At 33.2% G+C, this 19,346-nt stretch overlaps 1 protein-coding gene across 3 annotated transcripts; it reads right to left on the bottom strand.

The window, feature by feature from the left end:
• Positions 1 to 12,798: 12,798 nt before the first annotated feature.
• LOC140891588 (F-box protein At5g39250) lies at positions 12,799 to 15,062 on the bottom strand. 3 transcript variants are annotated; one of them, XM_073300165.1, is made up of 2 exons: positions 14,884 to 15,062; positions 12,799 to 13,920 (listed from the first exon to the last, which is right to left on the bottom strand). In XM_073300165.1, the coding sequence occupies exon 2, from the start codon at positions 13,773 to 13,775 to the stop codon at positions 13,026 to 13,028; it is 750 nt and encodes a 249-aa protein (XP_073156266.1). In that variant the 5' UTR covers positions 13,776 to 13,920; positions 14,884 to 15,062; the 3' UTR covers positions 12,799 to 13,025. The 3 variants fall into 3 exon arrangements, with proteins under 3 accessions (XP_073156266.1, XP_073156265.1, XP_073156268.1); XM_073300164.1 differs by having other exon boundaries at positions 12,799 to 13,873; XM_073300167.1 differs by having other exon boundaries at positions 12,799 to 13,873; positions 14,950 to 15,044.
• Positions 15,063 to 19,346: the final 4,284 nt, after the last annotated feature.

Genomic DNA, 19,346 nt, shown 5'->3' with positions numbered 1-19,346 from the left:
ACACTTGTCGTGAGATTTTGCTATTGCATCGTGAGATTTTGTAACAAATGCCTCACAAAATGCCCACACAGTAATAAATAATCTGAATTTAAGTTCTAACAAAAAAAAAAAAAAACTATTTAGCGAGCTTTTCGGTTTCTGAAGTGATCTTGTTTCAAACTGGGCTATTTTCATTGCCGATATATCTACATGCGGATTTAATTTTGATCTTTCTGCTATTAAAATTGTATGCCTTCCAATTCTTTGTCGGTTCATTACTTCTATAAACATTACAATTGGATATAAGAATAATTGTTATTTTATTTTATGTTGAACTTTTCATGCTAGCGTTACATTTATTGTATGAATTTAATTTGAAATATTTTTTTCCAAACAATTATTTTTTACACTAACTTCTGTTAATAAATGATTGACTATTGTAATTAGTAATTACGTTTTTTCCAAAACGAGGCACCTATGATTGGAGATTATCTTAATTTTTTTGTTACTATTCTTTTAATTTTTTTGGTATTCCATAATGTTTTTTGCTCTTTGTCCAATTCCCCGACATCCCCGTTGTCCAACAATTTTCACATTTTGATTTTCATTTCCGATCTCATTGTGGCATCTGTGTTGGTATTTATGTACGTGTGTATTGTTTATAATATAAATGTAAGGTATCGTTTGATAGATATGATGAGATAAATAATACATGATAAGTAACATAATACAATAAAAAATAAATAAGAAATGATAATGAATATAATATTTGATTTTATTGATGTATTATAGTTTATTTGATTTGATTGATTAAATTTTATATTAAAATGACAAATTAATATTTTAATATAGTAATTTAAATTCAATGATTTGATTTATGTAAGATAAATAATTAATTATTTGATTGATATAAAATAAGTAATTACTAGATGAATAAATAATACGATGAGAAAGACGTGTAATTGAATAAGATGAATAATATATAGATTAATAATACATACTACAAATGGAGCCTTAGTATTTTATTCATCAGGGGTACAAGATGTCAACAAAACATGGCACAAAAGTCTGGATCAAAATTAATCTTAATTATGTATTATATAATGATTTTTCCTCTGTTTTTCAACCAATGAAAATTGAGCTTGAAATGTCACAGTTATATATGCCATGGGAAATTTCTCAAAATATTGCAACATGTAAGCCTTTTTGCGATAATATTATTTGCTGGAAATTATTTCACAATTATATATATAAATATTCAATACAAAAATTCCATTTATAAAATCTTATGATAAATTCAATAAAAATCTCACGATACAATAGCAAAATCTCACGATATAATTATTTTAATTAAATATCGATATACGATATATATTTGTTGTACCTTTAGCATTATCAATACACACATATATAGGCGTTGTTTTGGATTTTTGAAGCTCAATTCTTATCACATATATCTTGCTGCAAATTACTTTTTATGTCAATAAATTATTCCATTTTTGTGAGTTAGAATTATCATTCAGTAGATCAATCAAATTTCTTATTTAACACCTAAATATTCAACAAAAAATTTAAAAATGATATAATTTTACGATTTATCGAAAATAAATAAGAAAAAAACTGGGCGAAGTACTCAGTATGTTGGAAAAATATAACTAAGTAGTGGTGGTGATAATGAAGTGGCGGCAACGATGACTCTGGTAGGAATAATAGTGATAGCTATGTTGTCAAGGGACAATCAAAAGCTTTTTTGATATGTTGTCAACTATCGTGTCTACCTTTGTGAGCATCGTTGAGGTGGATATGGTGGATGAGTAGCATATCAAAATTGTTTATGCATAATTAGATGTATTTTACCGAGTATATATTCCTTTGTTTAATTTTTTGTTTTATATTTGAAAATTTTCACATGAGATAAAAGTTATGGTGCAAAACTCTCTTTACTGGATTATACAAGAAGAAGAGGGATAAGAAAAGTTAAGAGTTGTTAACAATCAGTTAATAGAGAACAAAAAATTAAATATATTACTTGAAGGATTATTTTTCAATAAGCAGGAGGTAATATGACATGAATCGATATTGAGAAATCAAAAATTCTTCCTCCGATGTGAACAAATCTTTATAAATATAAAATTTCATAAATCTATAAAAATCTATCCCGTGATTATATTCATATTTACAAAAAATTTCACCATTAATTTGGTTTATAGGAAACTATAGTTTGTCAAACACGAGATATAATAAAGAAAGAAATAGGGTATGTTTTATTTCTTATGTGATATCGAACTAAATATCATGCTTTTTAATAATATGAATTAGATAGTTATGTCAATGAATGTTCGAAATTCACAACACATTTTTTTAACATATAAAGAGAATACATCATTATTTAAAAGCAATTATAAGTAAAGTAGAGAGTAGAAAGAATAATGTGATATAAACACATTAATTATTAATTCAGTTACTGAAAAGAAGATTCAACACATTAATACCCAAAAAAAATAATAAAAACTTGGAGATCATTATGGTGACTAACACATCATAGGCATCGAGCTTGAAGGTAATAAAAATATAGATATGTCAGCAACATGACCAAGAAAAAACGGACAAATAAACAATAATAAAGATCAAGAATTGTAAGTCATGAATATTTTTTTTTAAAAAAAATAATGAATTTATGGATATTGTTAGCCATATTTTTCTTACCATTATTCCGTTTCAAAATATTTCACATAAACATCATTTTGTATTCAATTAAATAGTTAATGTGACACAGGCAAAGTGCTTCCACGCGCGAAGCACGTGTTCCTTACTTAGTTAATTGAAATATCTATTAGTGACATATAATTCAAATCGCGTTAAAAGTATCATTATATTAAGAATGTTTGTGAAAGCTATTAGGATAAGTTTTTAAGAATGTTTGTAAATGAAAATTCATAGGATACAAAAACTTATATGAAATAGTCACACAAATTAATTTTGTAAGACTGATTTTTGACTCGAATAAGGTAAAAAAATACTACTTTTAACGATAGAAATAAATCAAATCGATTATCGGTCGTGAGATCCTAATATTAAGATGAGATCGACAGGCTGACAAATGTTGCTATATTAATAGCTTAATAAATGCGTATCTTACAGTCTTCTTGCCTTCTCAACAGAAATAGGTCTTAAAACTTTAAAGTGGTGAAAAGTTATGGTTGTGGGTTTCCAAATTAAATGCACTACTTCCAAATATTAACTGCATGGTTGTATAAATATATAAATCGCCCATACATAAATTTAATAACAAGTTTATACACGCACACTATAATTAAGTAAAGGTGACGTAAAAAACATGTCATTTCTTGCATCACGCTAATATCTCAAGATTCTCAACTAACCGCGTCTGAGTCTGAAGCAAGTAATATGGGATTAAGGTAGTGTTTAGAAATACTTCTAACCAGCACTTCTGACTTCAAATTTGTGAAGGAACAACTCAAAAGAGCTTTTCAGAAGGATTTCGTAAGTATAAAAATGACTACGAGTACAAGCTAGCAACATAACTCACACGAGGAAAGGTATAACCTAATTATTCCACTTAGGCATTGCAAACTTAAGAACTACTGAAAACATCAACCTTTTTCTTGAAACACCATTTGTGCGAATGAGCTTGTAAACCCAGGAAACCCCTAGGCAGGCCATAAGCTGAAGTGCCAGCATCAGACCTTCCCTTCACACTGTTGGTCGTTGGAACAACAGTGCCAGCATGCTATGTAGGAACATAAATGACAAGTGAAGCCCATCTCCCATACGGCTTTTGAAAAAAGCTCGATATCTGAAGATAGCAATCAACAAGAAAAGATAAGGCAGAAATGGGTTCCCTTCGCATACCTTTAAGAATCTCAACGACTCCAAACAAATTCAACTTCCTGGAATGATTCTCACTGCCGATGCTATCACTGATTATAACAGCAATGTTCGTTAAGCTGGAATTCAGGTCCTCTTGTTAGGAATCCGCCGTCTTCATGGTTCGCTTGGTCATCCTTGTTCTTTGTTCTAATCTGCACAGTAAGAACACAACCAGAGGAGCAAGCAAGAAACCAAAACAACAACAGCAAATAACGTGAAATGCTAATAAGGACTCGGGGCTCAGACTCTACGACCTCTCCGATTCTCCAGCAATCCACAACAAAGACCACAAAGGTTCCCACGCCCAAATACACGCTCACAGCCCTCTATACCACAGAAAGAAGATCCCGAACAAGAAGGGACTGATCAAGAAGACAACACAAAGCACAGGAGAAGAGCGATAAGAAAGGGGAAAACAACCCAAGCAGCCTTTCAATCTCACTCTCTTCTCTAATCTCTCGATCGTTTCTCTCTCGCTCAACTGGGTGTGCGGCTGCCTCACTCAGAAGCAGAAAGCAAATGCAACGCCCACATAAGACTAGGGCTGGAGAGGGGTTATATAAAGGGCCTAAGACATCGGGTGGGAAATAAAGGAAATTGGGCCAAAGCCCAACAAATCTCCACCTTTTGGCCCAACGTCGGTTCACTGGTTTTGGAGAGTCCCCTACAGCATCATCGTCGCCCCACAACAAAACACAAAGTTAGTATTAGCACCAAAACATGTAGCAAACACAAAGTAAGCTAGAACATACAACACAAAGTTCACAAATTTTCAAACAAAATTTGAACTCATAACACACAATTCTCACGTAAGAAAAGAATTTTTCAATATAAACCACACATTTTGCAATTACATCAAGAAGGTAATGGAATTTAAAATCAACATATTTCAACTCCCAATCAAACTGAAATAAAAACGCAAGCATAAATCTCATAATGATAAACATTATGACAGCAACAAATATGTCAGTATAGTCTAACTCTTTCTTTTGAGTAAGTTCAGATTCATTCTTTACCTTAACGAGCACATCAAAACAATTTTCAAGCTTCGGTACAAGAATGCAAGTGTTGTTAACATGCAAATAATTATTTTCTTCATACATTTCATTTAACCATTTCACAGAATTTTAAAATTTTAAAATTTCATCATATGACTTAATTTCAGGGTTATCAAAGGACTCAAACAAACTAAATGCATAGGAAGTAATATGTAGCATATCAAACCGTTGTGATTGTCTAACATTCCTTCTAGATCTATCACTGGCTTATTGACAATCATTCATCACAAAGATTACGTTTAGACACATTTTCAACAATGTCCCATGCACATCATCATTAACTTGATCATCAATAGCGTTTTCAAACAGATTAGCAGGAAATTCATCCAAACTAGACACATTTTCATAATCAAAACATAGATCAAATAAGTGCTCCACCTTGTTTGGAGGTGTGACAAGTTCGAAAATAGGGGAATTTTGAAACTTAATTTTAGATTGTCTACCAGGAACACAAGAATCAACTTTAACATGACAAACCATATTCTTCTAATGCAGCACATGAAATCATATTATGGCGTAAATCAGGCACATCTCTCACATTTTTCAAGATTAACATATAACCATAATCAAATTTCAAAGAGACATCACCGAGACCAGCAACTTGAACCGACTTATCATTCGCCATACAAACTGACCCATGGTTCACTTCTTGATAATTAGAAAACATGTTTTTAAAAGAAGACATATGGAACGTGCATGCAGAATCAACAAGCCATTCATTTTCACAAAAAAAAATAGAATGCACAGAATTCTCAGCAGCCACATAACATATCTCAGTCACAGTAAAAACATCACCCAAATTTTCACTACAAGAAGCCATATTTGCATAATCTTTCATGTTGATTTGTCGAATCTTGGTTAGGGTTTTGCTTAGACCTAGAACAATCTTTAATGAAATGACCAATTTCACAACAATTGTAGCATTTTCTATTATTGGGTCCCGACCAATATCTAGTTTTACTCCTACCTCGATTTTCAACAGAAAATTGGTTATGGTTGTTTGAAAATCTTTGAAAACGATTTCTGGACCTTCCTATCACAAGAATAACCTCATCCGAATTATTATCACCCTTATTGGTTTTTAAACTCTTTGCTTTTTAAACCATTCACAACAGTTTCTAATGTTATTTTATCTCTACCATACTTAATGACAGACTTAACATCACTGTAAGAATCAGGGATATCATTTAACAAAACAATAGGTGTATATTCATCAATATGTTTATCTTCTGTCAGCTTAATATCTTGAATAAGTTTAGTAACCACATCAACATTTTCATCAATCTCTTTATTCAAATCAAGTTTGAATCGAAAAATTTTTTCAAGCAAAAACAATTTACTAGGCAAAAAAGTCTCAGTATAAAATTCTTCTAATTTTTTCCAAAGTTCTTTAGCCGATTTTAGTTTACCAACTTTCCTTAACACAGAGTCAGATAAATTCAAGATTATGGAATAATAAGCAAACTCATCCATTTTAGTTTTTTTCTCAGGAGTTTCAGCAGCAGAGTATGACAAGTCTATAGCTTTGAAAACTCTTTGTTGAATCAAAATTCCTTTCATTTTCTGCTGTCAAATAGAAAAATCTGTTTTCCCATTAAACGGTTCATGACTAAAATCAGTAAAAGACATTTTGCACACAATAAAAAACCAAAGAAAACCAGCAAGTTCTCACATAGAATAACAGTAAACCACACAAATCACAGAGAACCCAGCGGAATTAATTAAATCCCAGATATGGAAACACAACAATAACCAACAGGAAAAAAACCATGGAGATGGAAACACGACAGCAATCAATCACACAAATAAATCCTAGGATTCTACCAGCACGTAATCCCAGCATATAACATCCGCGGCCAGCGATTATGCTACTAAAGTGATAATGAGGGGTTCCAGCCAATTTACCAGAGCGAAATCCTAAGAGTTTCAGTTCCCGGCTAACCAAAGATGACCTCAACGGATAGCAATTGACACGACACAACGGGTAGCCCAAGCGACCCGCAAACAGCCCAAACGTCCAACAGGCAGAGGCGACGGCAGCAACACCCAGCGGCAGCGACGGCACCTAGCGGCGATGACGGCGGACCGACGACGGTGGCTCTGATACCACTGTTCGGGATCTTCTTTCTGGGATATATATGGCTGTGAGCGTGTATTTGGGCGTGAGAACGTTTGTGGTCTTCGTTGTGGATTGCTGGAGAATCGGAGAAGTCGTAGCGTCTGAACCCCGAGTCCTTTCTAACAATTCAAGTTAATTGTTGTTGTTGTTGTTTTGGTTTCTTGCTTGCTCATCTGGTTGTGTTCTTACTGTGCAGATTAGAACGAAGAACAAGGATGGCCAAGCAAACCATGAAGACGGCAGATTTCTAACAGTGGTATCAGAGCCACTGATTGTCGCCGGTCTGCCGTCACCGCCGCTGGGTGCCGCCGCCGTCGCCTTTGCCTGTTGGACGTTTGGGCTGTCCACTGGTCGCTTGGGATGCCCGTTGTGTTGTGTCAATTGCTATCCGTTGAGGTCATCTTCGGTTAGCCGGGAACTGAAACTCTTACTTAGGGTTTCGCTCTGGTAAATTGGCTGGAACCCCTCATTATTATCACTTTAGTAGCGTAACCGCAGGCCGCGGATGTTATGTGATGGGATTACGTGCTGGTAAAATCCTAGGATTTATTTGTGTGATTGGTTGTTGTTGTGTTTCCATCTCCGTGGCTTTTTGCCTGTTGGTTATTGTTGTGTTTTCAATTTTCATATTTGGGATTTACTTACGTCCGCTGTGTTCTCTGTGATTTGTGTGGTTTATGTGTGAGAACTTGCTGGTTTTGTTCTCTTTGGTTTTTTCTGTGAGCAAAATGTCTTTTACTGGTTTTAGTCTTGAACCGTTTAATGGGAAAACAAATTTTTCTATTTGGCAGCAGAAAATGAAAGGAATTTTGATTCAACAAAGAGTTTTCAAAGCTATAGATTGTAATACTCTTCTGCTGAAACTCCTGAGAAAAGAACTGAAATGGATGAGTTTGCTTATTCTTCTAGAATCTTGAATTTATTTGACTCTGTGTTAAAGAAAGTTGGTAAACTAAAATCGGCTAAAGAACTTTGGGAAAATTTGAAAGAACTTTATATTGAGACTTATTTGCCTAGTAAAAAATTTTTCGGTTCAAACTTGATTTGAACAAAGACATTGATGAAAATGTTGATGTGTTTACTAAACTTATTCAAGATATTAAGCTGACAGGAGATAAACATATTGATGAATATACACCTATTGTTCTGTTAAATGCTATCCCTGATAATTACAGTGATGTTAAGTCTGCCATTAAGTATGGTAGAGATAAGATAACATTAAAAACTGTTGTGAATGGTTTAAAAAACAAAGAGATAGATTTAAAAACCAATAAGGGTGATAATAATTCGGGTGAGGTTATGCTTGTGAGAGGAAGGTCCAGAAATCGTTTTCAAAAATCTTCAAACAACCATAACCAATTTTCTGTTGAAAATCGAGGTAAGAGTAAGACTAGATACCAGTCGGGACCCAATCATAGAAAATGCTACAATTGTGATGAAATTGGTCATTTGATTAGAGAGTGTTTTAGGCCTAAGCAAAACCCTAACCAAGATTCGACAAATCAACATGAACATTATGCAAATGTGGATTCTTGTAGTGAAAATTTGGGTGATGTTTTTACTGTGACGGCGATATGTGATGTGTCTACTGAGAATTCTGTGCATTCTATTTCTTTGTGTGAAAATGAATGGCTTGTTGATTCTGCGTACGCGTTCCATATGTCTCCTTTTAAAAACTATGTTTTCTAATTATCAAGAAGGGAACCATGTGTCAGTTTGTATGGCGAATGATAAGTCGTGTCAAGTTGCTGGTCTTGGTCAAATCTCTTTGAAATTTGATTTTGGTTATATGTTAATATTGAAAAATATGAGACATGTGCCTGATTTACGCCATAATCTGATTTCATGTGCTGCATTAGAAGACGATGGTTTGCAGGGTAGATGGGGTAGTGGAGTTATGAAAATTTTGAAAAGATGTTTAGTAATTTTCAAAGCCTCCAAATGGAGAAACTTATATGTTTGTCATGTTAAAGTTGACTCTTGTGTTCCTGGTAGACAATCTAAAGTTAAGTTTCAAGATTCCCCTATTCTCGAACCTGCCACTGCTCCAAACAAGGTGGAACACTTACATAATCTATGTTTTGATTCTGAAAATGTGCAAAATTTGCATGAGGACATTGCTGAAAATGTGCATAAAAGTAATTTTTGTGATTTGAATGATTGTCAATTAGCCAGGGATAGATCTAGAAGAAATGTTACAATCTGAAAATTCTGTGAAATGGTTAAATGCAATGTATAAAGAAAATAATTCTTTGCATGTTAACAACACTTGCATTCTTGTACCTAACCTTGAAAATTGTTCTGATGTGAACTGTAACGAGCTCGTTAAGGTAAAGAATGAATCTGAACTTACTCAAAAGAAAAGGGTTAGACTATACTGACCATTATGAGAATTATGCTTGCGTTTTTTCTTCAGTTTGATTGGGAGTTGACATATGTTGAAGTTAGATTCCATTACCTTCTTGATGTAATTGCAGAAGGTATGGCTTATATTGGAAATTCCTTTCTTATGTGAGAATTGTGATTGTGTGTTCTTATGATGAGTTTAGATTTTGTCTGAAAATTTGTGAACTTTGTGTTGTATGTTGTAGCTTACTTTATGTTTGCTACATATTTTGGTGCTAGTAATAACTTTGTGTTCTGTTATGGGGCGATGATGATGCTGTAGGTGACTCTCCAAAACCAGTGAACCGACGTTGGGCCAAAAGGTGGAGATTTGTTTGGCTTTGGCCCAATTTCATTTATTTCCCAGCCCATGTCTTAGGCCCTTGATATAACCCCTCTCCAGCCCTAGTCTTAAGTGGGCGTTCCATTTGTTTTCTTCTTCTGAGTCAGGCAGCCGCACACCCAGTTGAGCGAGAGAAAACTATCGAGAGATTAGAGAAGAGAGTGATAAGATTTTTCTTTTTCACATAAGAAATAAACATTAGTTTCTGCGTCATATTGTAAACGGACGGACTAGTCATACATCATGTAATAGACATGAGACATCTTGGAGGAAACCATCTGCCATTTTACTTTATTATGTAACCAGAAAACAGAACCACAAGTTTCAATAATGATTCAACATGAAGGTACATTAAGGTACATTGTTGTGAAACTAGCAACTCGAACTGAAATCAGTTGAGACATGAGTTGGTAGGGGATACGAGCTATTAATAATATATACATTGCTTCCACTAGCTAACAACATCAACTTACATCTCCTTTTCTTAGAGCGCGAAGAAAGTCTTTAAATGCCCACAAGATATGGCATGGAATAACAGTTATAAAAGGCATAACCGAATTAAAATTTTATGCTGAGAAGAAATGAATGATTTTTAGGATCATTCTTGAACTCCAAAGTCCGATATTTTAAAAACATCGTGGGGAATGCTTCTACATGGTCAGATTCGGTTTGCTTCTCCATTCAAACATACAACTATTTGGGGAACAGTGCATTCTAGCACAAATAAAAAAAACTCACTATCACAACTCTCAGCATCTGCAATGCAGAAAACACAATTCCGAGAAACATCTAAGCATCATTCAACAATTTACAAGCAACTCACCAAACCACTAGCAATTGAGTACACAAACACACTAACAAAAGCAAACACACAAGAAATCACAGTTCTCGCAGTTGCCATTGCTTCAGATCTCTTCCTCACCCTCAAAATGGGAGGGAGAAGCGAAAAAACAAATGGCTTGGGCTTTGTCCTTCACTTATCATAATGTGCCGATTTAGAGCCCGTTTGGATTTCATAAATTTTTTTTTTTAAAAAAAATGTTTTTTTAAGCTCTAATTTTGGGCTTTTGAAAAAGCTTAAAATTTGATTTAAAAAAATGCTTCTTTAACCACTTAAATGACTTTCCAAACGCCTTGTAAACTAAAAAAACACTTTAAAAAAATAAAAATGTTTTCTGGTTTGGCTTTTGATACCAAAAGAGCCTTAGAGCATCAATGGCAGAAAGAGGACCAAACTGAAAGTATCGATAACAATAATTATCATTGTTAACAAATAACTTGCAGAGCTCCGAGCTCCTAAAAATTTCCATATTCATCCCAAAATTTGAACTCTATCGCGAGGAGTTTACACCAGAAATTTATGCTGGAAAAAACTCCAATATGACAAATTAAATATCCGTGTAGCAAGAACCTGAAGAGCAGAGCTGAATACTCTGCGCAAGAATTTCCATTTCACATACTCCAAATAGTTTCACTCATTTCATTCGGAAGGGAAAAAAAATCATCACAGCAGACCAAAAAAATATACCAAATTTCCTCAAAAAAATCCCAGAACAAAATCCATATATCCCATCAACAGAAACCAATTTCAGCTCCCTCCTATCCCAAACGTACCTTCAAACCATTCCAGAGTGGCGAACCACAGAAGGGAAGCCGAAAGTTTCAGGAACTTCATCGCTTAGGCAGCAAGAACGGAACTTTCCATGAAGGAGCTTCTTAAACAAGTTTTCCGCAAGAGGGGTTTTTGGTTTCATGGGTTTGTGGCTTTGTGCTACTGTGTAGATCGAGCTTGGGCTGACAGGGTCCGAGAACAATGTGGGCAAAGGTGGGCATAAGCCCAATATTAAATGTTTTATTTACTATATAAGGCCCAATTCATTTAGAGGCTTAAAGGAAAATAATATACGTAGAAAGCCCAAGTGATTTAAACCCAAGGCAAAATAACAAATATAACATTTGGCCCACCAACATATTAAATGCATAGAAAATAAATGAGCATGTGAACTGAAAAGTTCAGACCATTGACTGAAACCCCCCAAAAAAGAAGCAAAAAAGCAACAATTTTTCAAATAAAAGAAGTGGCGCACGTCGGAAAAGGATAACAGAAAAAATTGAAGAAACAAAAATTCTTCTAGAGTTCTAGGTTTGTGTTTCAAATTTATTTTTTTTATTGCAGAAGAAATCACCAAGCCCACAAATTTGTACAAATTTGTGGTTCCAAATTTCATGGGCCGCAGAGTACAGATGAATATGAAGTTGGGCTAAGGCCACAAATTGGTTTGCTTGTTAGGACATATTTAAAGCCCAACACCAAAAATATCTTAATTCACAGTGAAAGTCAGGCCCAATAAAAATATATATAATATTATTATACATTAAACACACAGCTGCAACGACGACGACAATGACAACGGTAACGACAAGCACGGCACGACCTCGGGTTGGACTGTATTGGAGAGGCTCATTCCACAGGGGACATCCCCACTTCTGGAATTCGACATCGGAAGTCAATTGAAGTGAAACAACGGTTGATCGAGGTTGATCTAAGAGAGAAATTTTGTAGTCCAAGAGAGATTGGAGCTATGCATTTTGTTTTAACAATCCGATATTGTATACAACTACGTTTTATGTAATTAAATTCGATGGATAAAAAATATATTTTTTAAAATTATAAATTATCAATTTATCGATTAATTAATATTTTTTTAAATTAATAAAATTTCATGATCTCAATATTATTAATTTATATAAATTAGATTATAATTTCTAAAAGTAAGGTTTACATCTTGTCGGAGATAAAATTTTAAATACACACTGCTTTTGGATTGGATCAAATTCTACCGTTTACTTTATTATGTTATATTAAATTAAATCATAATTAAGCTTGAATGATAATGTAATGATCCGAATGATGATATAATGTAATGATACGTCAATATTTGTTATGTTTCAAAATTAACTTTTCGATAGCACTACACTAAATGACTAAATTCGATAATAAAATTTAAAATACATCTTATGCAACACAAAATTTACATTAATATGTCGAAAGTTAGAAATCCAACAAATAATTTATTTGATAGTACATCAGTTGAATACAAGTATACAACCAACAAGAGCTCTACGAATTTGAAGAAGCTACTTTAAGACAGAAGCTTGGGTGAAATTTCTGAAAGTCGAGAAAAACCAAGATAGCCAGTTGACTAACACGAAGCAGGTGAAATATATATATAACAAGTAGGCCAATACCTCATTTCCAGTCGAGCATGTCCAGCAGCCGTAGAACTTGGTCCTTGGAGTTGGCGACATCACAGAAATCCAGTTCAATTCCAAACACATCAAAGAGTTCATCATCGCTATGATTGGTGAAAAGCAAAGAGATCCATGCCCTTACACCAGATACGAAAGGGTGTGCAGGGGAAAAGTCGAGGTAGTCAAATGCCAGGGCACGATATGCAGATCGATCAATGTATTCAAAAATGGAGTTATTCATTATGCAAGCAACTTTGTTGGAATCTTTTCGACTAACAAGGACAGAGACCGTAACTGCCATGCCTGAAGGAATGCTAAACCTTGGATGAACGGGCAAAGTCATCTTGTAGTCAGGACTTTCCAAGTGAAACTTGAGAACGTCACAAATCCCACAAGGTGGAGCCCAGGTTCCATTTTGCAGGTCAGTCCCAGGCACCGCTTCTGAAAAAATCAACTTTTGTTCTGTCCAGAGGTCAATATAAAACTCCAAGTCATTAAAGGATAGCCTAGGGGGAAGTAAGGTTTTGCTACGTTGACGTTTATAAAAAGTTTTGAATAGTTTGTGATAAGTCGCTGTAGGAGGAGATGATCGCTTGCAGATTGAAGGCCATTTCTTGGCACAAAGGCATTTCCAGAAGTAGTCGTCACAAGCAATTTCTTGCCAGTGTTTACAAACTAACATGCATGTAACAAGGTCTGTGCTGTCCAACAAAGGAAAGACTGCCTTCAGGATTTCGTCACATGACATTTCCACCAAAAAGAAGAAAGAATATTCCAAGCACCAGAATGGAGCAACTTTGAATTTTTCTGATCTAAAACATCAAAATAGCACGTCCGAAAAGGTTCCTACAACAGGAAGGCAAATTCAACTCAGGCGCAATGTGCACACTCAACTGGAGACCATATCAAATCCCAATGTACGTTCCGGTGAGCATGTATAAACAGAAAAATGAAGCCTTCCATCAATTGTACAAACACAAGCCAAAACGATTTTAAAAAAAAAAATGAACGATAACAAGCTGACAGAAAAAGTTATCACAAGCACAAACATGCCAAAAGACAAGATGTATCTCCAATCTCCACAATTCGAACCAAGCCAGGTAAACTCATCTTCAATAGCAAAAAATAAAAAAATCTCAGGCATGATCAGACTTGCTTCTAATTTGATATCATATTAAGCCTCGGAGGCTCGGACTGAAAAGAAAATCATGAATCATAAACACATCCATTTTTTTTGCTCGAAAGCAACACATGCTCTAACACATTGCAAATGAATGCACGATATTATTTCACTCTCATGCGAGAGTATACCTTCCGAATCAAACTTGCGGAGCGAACACCACACTGGTAAAAAATAAAAATAAAAAAAATGCACAAACAAGATATGCAACAAGTAATTTAATACAAAAATTCCATTAATCTGTACAATATAGAAAAGGGCAAAGAAAGCAGGCAATCCGGGCAAGCCAGGGGGTGGTCAGGCGTAGCCCGTAAAAAGGTATTAGCTTCATAAATACAAAATTTCACCAAGTCGATAATACTTTCCTTCTTCAAAAAAGCCAGTGCTCAGTTTTTCACTATCGATTATCATGCAAATTCAAAGAGAACAGCGCATAAAACTAACCCTAATCGAGTTGATAATAATAACTCAGTAAATAAAATTCCAGATAATAATCGAAATCTCCATCGATTTCCAATGACCATATAACAAAACCTTAAATAAGGGGATCCATAAATCGCACCGTTCAGTTCATAACAATATTAAAAACAAAACAGAAAAAGGAGTAAAACGAGAAACGGAAATCAGACATTAAACGACAACACAAAAAGAACATTAAAAAAAATCGAAAATTTACCAAGCGTAGGTGTTCTCTGCGGGCGCGGCGCTGAAATATTATAGATTATTACAGAATATCGATTACCTTCGAAAAGAATCGCGATCGAAAGATGAAATTGTGCAAGAAAACAGCTGTGAAATGAAATGTTTACTAGTTTTCCAGGGGAAAGCAACGAATTGATTAAAGGGGATATTAAGCTAAAAATAAATAAAATTCAAGGGGATATTAAGCTAAAAAAAAAAAAAAGGCATTTTTTTACGGATGAGGGCTTTGCTTAGTTGGGTAAATGGGTCCAACCCAAATCGGGTCAACCGACCATTTGAGGATTGAGAGATTGCCCCTAAGTATTTCATTATTTTTTCGTATTAAAGTAAAAATCGGGTCAACCGACCATTTGAGGATTGAGAGATTGCCCCTAAGTATTTCATTATTTTTTCGTATATGTACTTTAATTGACGAGATTCAATTTATTCAGATAATAATGATGCTACTAATTATGAATAGGATATGGTGATAGCTTGAACAACGGCCAAAAATTCGATTTTTTCTATCAATATTTTCTCTAACGAGTACGTTGTACAAGACTTGTTCAATATGATTTACCGTGACATATAATCTACTAGTCCAGAACCTTATCCCGTGCCCATCAATTAACATGGTTGTGAGTTTGGAAAATTCTTGCGGTGAAAATTATTACGAATATTCATTACTTATACTGAAAAGTATATATTTTTTAGTTTGTCGGATGAAGTTATTATTAATTGTTTTCATAAAATGTCAAATTGTAAGGATAAATTATATATATATATATAAAAATTTTCAGCTGCTCAACCAATGAAGCCCAACTCGTTTTCGACCACTAAAACCCACGGTACCATGTTTTAGTTATGCGAAAAATAAAAAAACAACTAAAACCCGATACCGAGTTTTAGTGGTCGGAGACGAGGTAAAAAAATATTGTTGGGCAGCTGAAAAGTCCTCATATATATATATATGTATATATATATATAGCGTGATCTTTGGTTCTATTTGGTTGTCCACCTTTGATAAAATTTCTGGATCCGCCCCTGATAAGATGACTTCAAATTATTGATATTGCAATTTCTTGAATTAGACGACGTACATGTACGCTTTAATATATATATATATATATATATATATATATATATATAATTTGTTTAGCATAAAGTCATCTTTCAATAAAAAGAACCCATTTTTTTTCCAATTGACAAACAATGAGGGTTAGCAATGTATTTGCCACATTGTGTGAATAATTAGTTCGGATGTTGTATTTACAAATTACAATTACATTTATATTTATGTTAGATTAATGTATTTTTTATGCCAAGAGTTTTGAAGTACTAGTCATTGTCTTTTCGAGTATGTACATGTAAACATTTTTATATGCAATATATAGCATACAAATAATAGATATCAGATAAATTTACAAAAGATTGTATACAAGCTCAAAACCTTAACCTAAAGCTCCACACAATCAACTAACTCAACTACATCATTGATATATTAACTTGATATTTACTATGTATTCAGAATATAGTTCATAACAATATAGTTTAATGTACTCTAAAAAAACAATATAGTTTAATGTTACACAAAACATACATTTATTTGATTTCATCAATCTCACTTGTAGTCGCCTCATCGATATTTATTTGTTAACAAGTATCCCCACCAATATCTCGGTGGAGTATGTATACTCTCCAAAGTCCAAACAGGTAGGAGAGAAACTTATTCAGTCGAAATATTTCTAGTATATCTTTATAATTAAAGGAATTTTGTTATATATTTCTCTCAATATATCATATACAGTGATTGCAGCTTATTTGTACTGTGCGTAATCAGCAAACATATGCTATCAAAAAAACATAATAAACAAATTGAATTGGATCGATCAATGTAAAAGCAAGGCTTTAACATATTAGACAAAACAAGAGAGAATTCATAACTGATATAAAAGATATATAAACTTTACAATCAGAGGCGGACCCATGTAGGGTCGAGGGAGGCATGGCCCCCCTTCAAATTTTTATGTAAATTATCAGTATATACTCATATTATTTTTTTAATAAAATAAAATATGATAGATGTCAATTTTAAGTAATATTGATGTATTATATTCTAAAGAAAATATGTTTAACAACTCATCAAATAATTTTATAATGAATTATTATGAATTGATTATAATATTTTGAATTTTTCGGTCATTCTTTAGTTGGTATAAAATGCATATTCATGACTGTTTTATGAATTGTATCCAATAACAGAGTCATATTTTTATTTTTATCCAAACTAAAATTTTTTAAGCTCTCTATTTTTTATGTATTAAGCTTTTATCTTTTTTTTTAAAATTGCTTACGAGAATATCGACAAAGTGAACAAAATTTAATATATAAAAAATAGGGAAAAAAAGTTCAGTCTTCCAAACGGCCACCCTGACGGATCAACACATAGCTCTATCCTTAATTTCGTTCTCCTGAACAAAATTTTAGGGTCCGCCCTCAATCTCAAATGTATCAAAGCTATAACGTAAGGAGTATAGTAAAAAGAAACAATTCAAATTTTTGGTAACAAATGTTTAAAACAAAATCAAAATTTGTCCCCTTCGTGGCACCATCAAATGTTTTATAGCTTCAAATACGAGTGGATCACATAAATAATTTCAACTTCGATTAAAAAAAAATCTTCCTATGATTGATTATATGTATAATATTGCGTGACAAGGAGTTTACTTGCGTCCAAAAAAGTACAACCAAACTAACAAAAACAGTACAAATTAAACCCAGAATATTGTGCATTAAACTGATAGGAAATTAAATGGATTAGATTTAAAATTATTATTATTATTATTATTATTATTATTATTATTATTATTAGTATTATTATTATTATTATTATTTAAAGGTAACTGCAAATTCCAATTCTTGGATCTTGAGAAAGAGTTGGACAGACATCTTTCGTGCAATTTTGATGCATTTGTTTATAATTTCATTAATTTAATAGCCTTAATGTAAGCACGTGCAATATCACGTCTCACACGTGGCACACATGTGGGGTTGTAAAAAATATGAAAACCACATGCAAACATGTGACACATAATTCATCGATAAATATCACAAATCAACTAGTGTTCAATAATAAATCAACTAGCTAGGTCATTTTTTTAAAAATTCCATGGCATCGAGAATAATTTTGCTCCACGGAAAATTAATTAATTACATCTTAAGTTAAGGATGTAATCGAACACGAGCATCGTTTAGAACATGTTATATCGAGACCAGAAATTTCTGTACATATACTTAATTACATTAAGTATAGTTTAGAACATTTTTTGATTGAAGACAATTAAACTATATATGTTGTGAGATTCATCATCATTAAAAAATTTTAAACCATATTTATGAATAGACTTTTGATATACGGAGTTGAGTAACTTAAACATACATAAAAAATTGAATTTTGTGTCATGGTGATAAAGAAAACAACATTGTATTATATGTAAAAAATATTAGTTATAATCAATAAGTGTCGGCGCTAAAATCAGTAATGGTCGCAATTTCAAACGGTCCCGTCAATGTTATCAAATTTTATTTTATTTTTTGAAAACAATGTTATGAATTAGTGACTCTGCATATATATATATATATATATATATATTTTGTTGTGAAAAGTAAAATTTATAAAACTCAAAAACTCAAAATATTCTCAAACTCCACACTTTAAATTTATTCTCTCAAATTATGTTTTTTTACACAAATGGAGAGACCTATTTATAGATCTCAATGAAAGATTAGTCCAAAAATTAAATCATCATCATCTACATCATCACACACTAATTTTCAAAATAATACAACTCAATTTTCAACAATTCTAATATAATATAATATATTTTCAACACTCCCCCTTGTGATGATGATCGTCATATGATGATTCTCTTTATTACGTATTTTATGCTGCCTCGTTAAAAACCTTACTAGAAAAAACCCAGTGGGATAAAAACCATAGCAAGGAAAAAAGAGTGCAGCCACGCAAACTCCCCCTCATGTTAATATGAGTGATTCTTCACATATTCCGTAGATTGCGCATCCCAATGTTGTATATATGCTTTTTGAATATCGTCGTGGTAAGTGCCTTTGTGAAGAGATCTGATGAGTTCTCACTTGATTGAATGTAACAGATATCAATATCTTTATTCTTCTCAAGCTCTTGAGTGTAGGCAAAGAACTTTGGGGGGATATGTTTGGTTCTGTCACTTTTGATGTATCCTTCTTTCATTTGAGAAATACATGCAGCATTGTCTTCATACAACGTCACAGGCTTCTTGTCTACTGATAATCCACAAGAAGTTTGGATATGTTGTGTCATTGATTTTAACCACACACATTCACGACTTGCTTCATGTAATGCAATAATCTCGGCGTGATTTGATGAAGTTGTTACGAGTGTTTGTTTCTGTGAACGCC

Source organism: Henckelia pumila, chromosome 3, assembly GCF_033568475.1.
Source record: "Henckelia pumila isolate YLH828 chromosome 3, ASM3356847v2, whole genome shotgun sequence".
In the NCBI taxonomy this organism is placed as follows: Eukaryota; Viridiplantae; Streptophyta; class Magnoliopsida; order Lamiales; family Gesneriaceae; genus Henckelia; species Henckelia pumila.
The sequence above is the reverse complement of the archived record's forward strand: the minus strand, read 5'-3'. Positions and strand labels throughout refer to the sequence as shown.

Bases quoted from the DNA above. Each gene is read 5' to 3' on its own strand.
- LOC140891588 (XM_073300165.1), bottom strand. From the start codon at position 13,775: ATGTCATGTGACGAAATCCTGAAGGCAGTCTTTCCTTTGTTGGACAGC.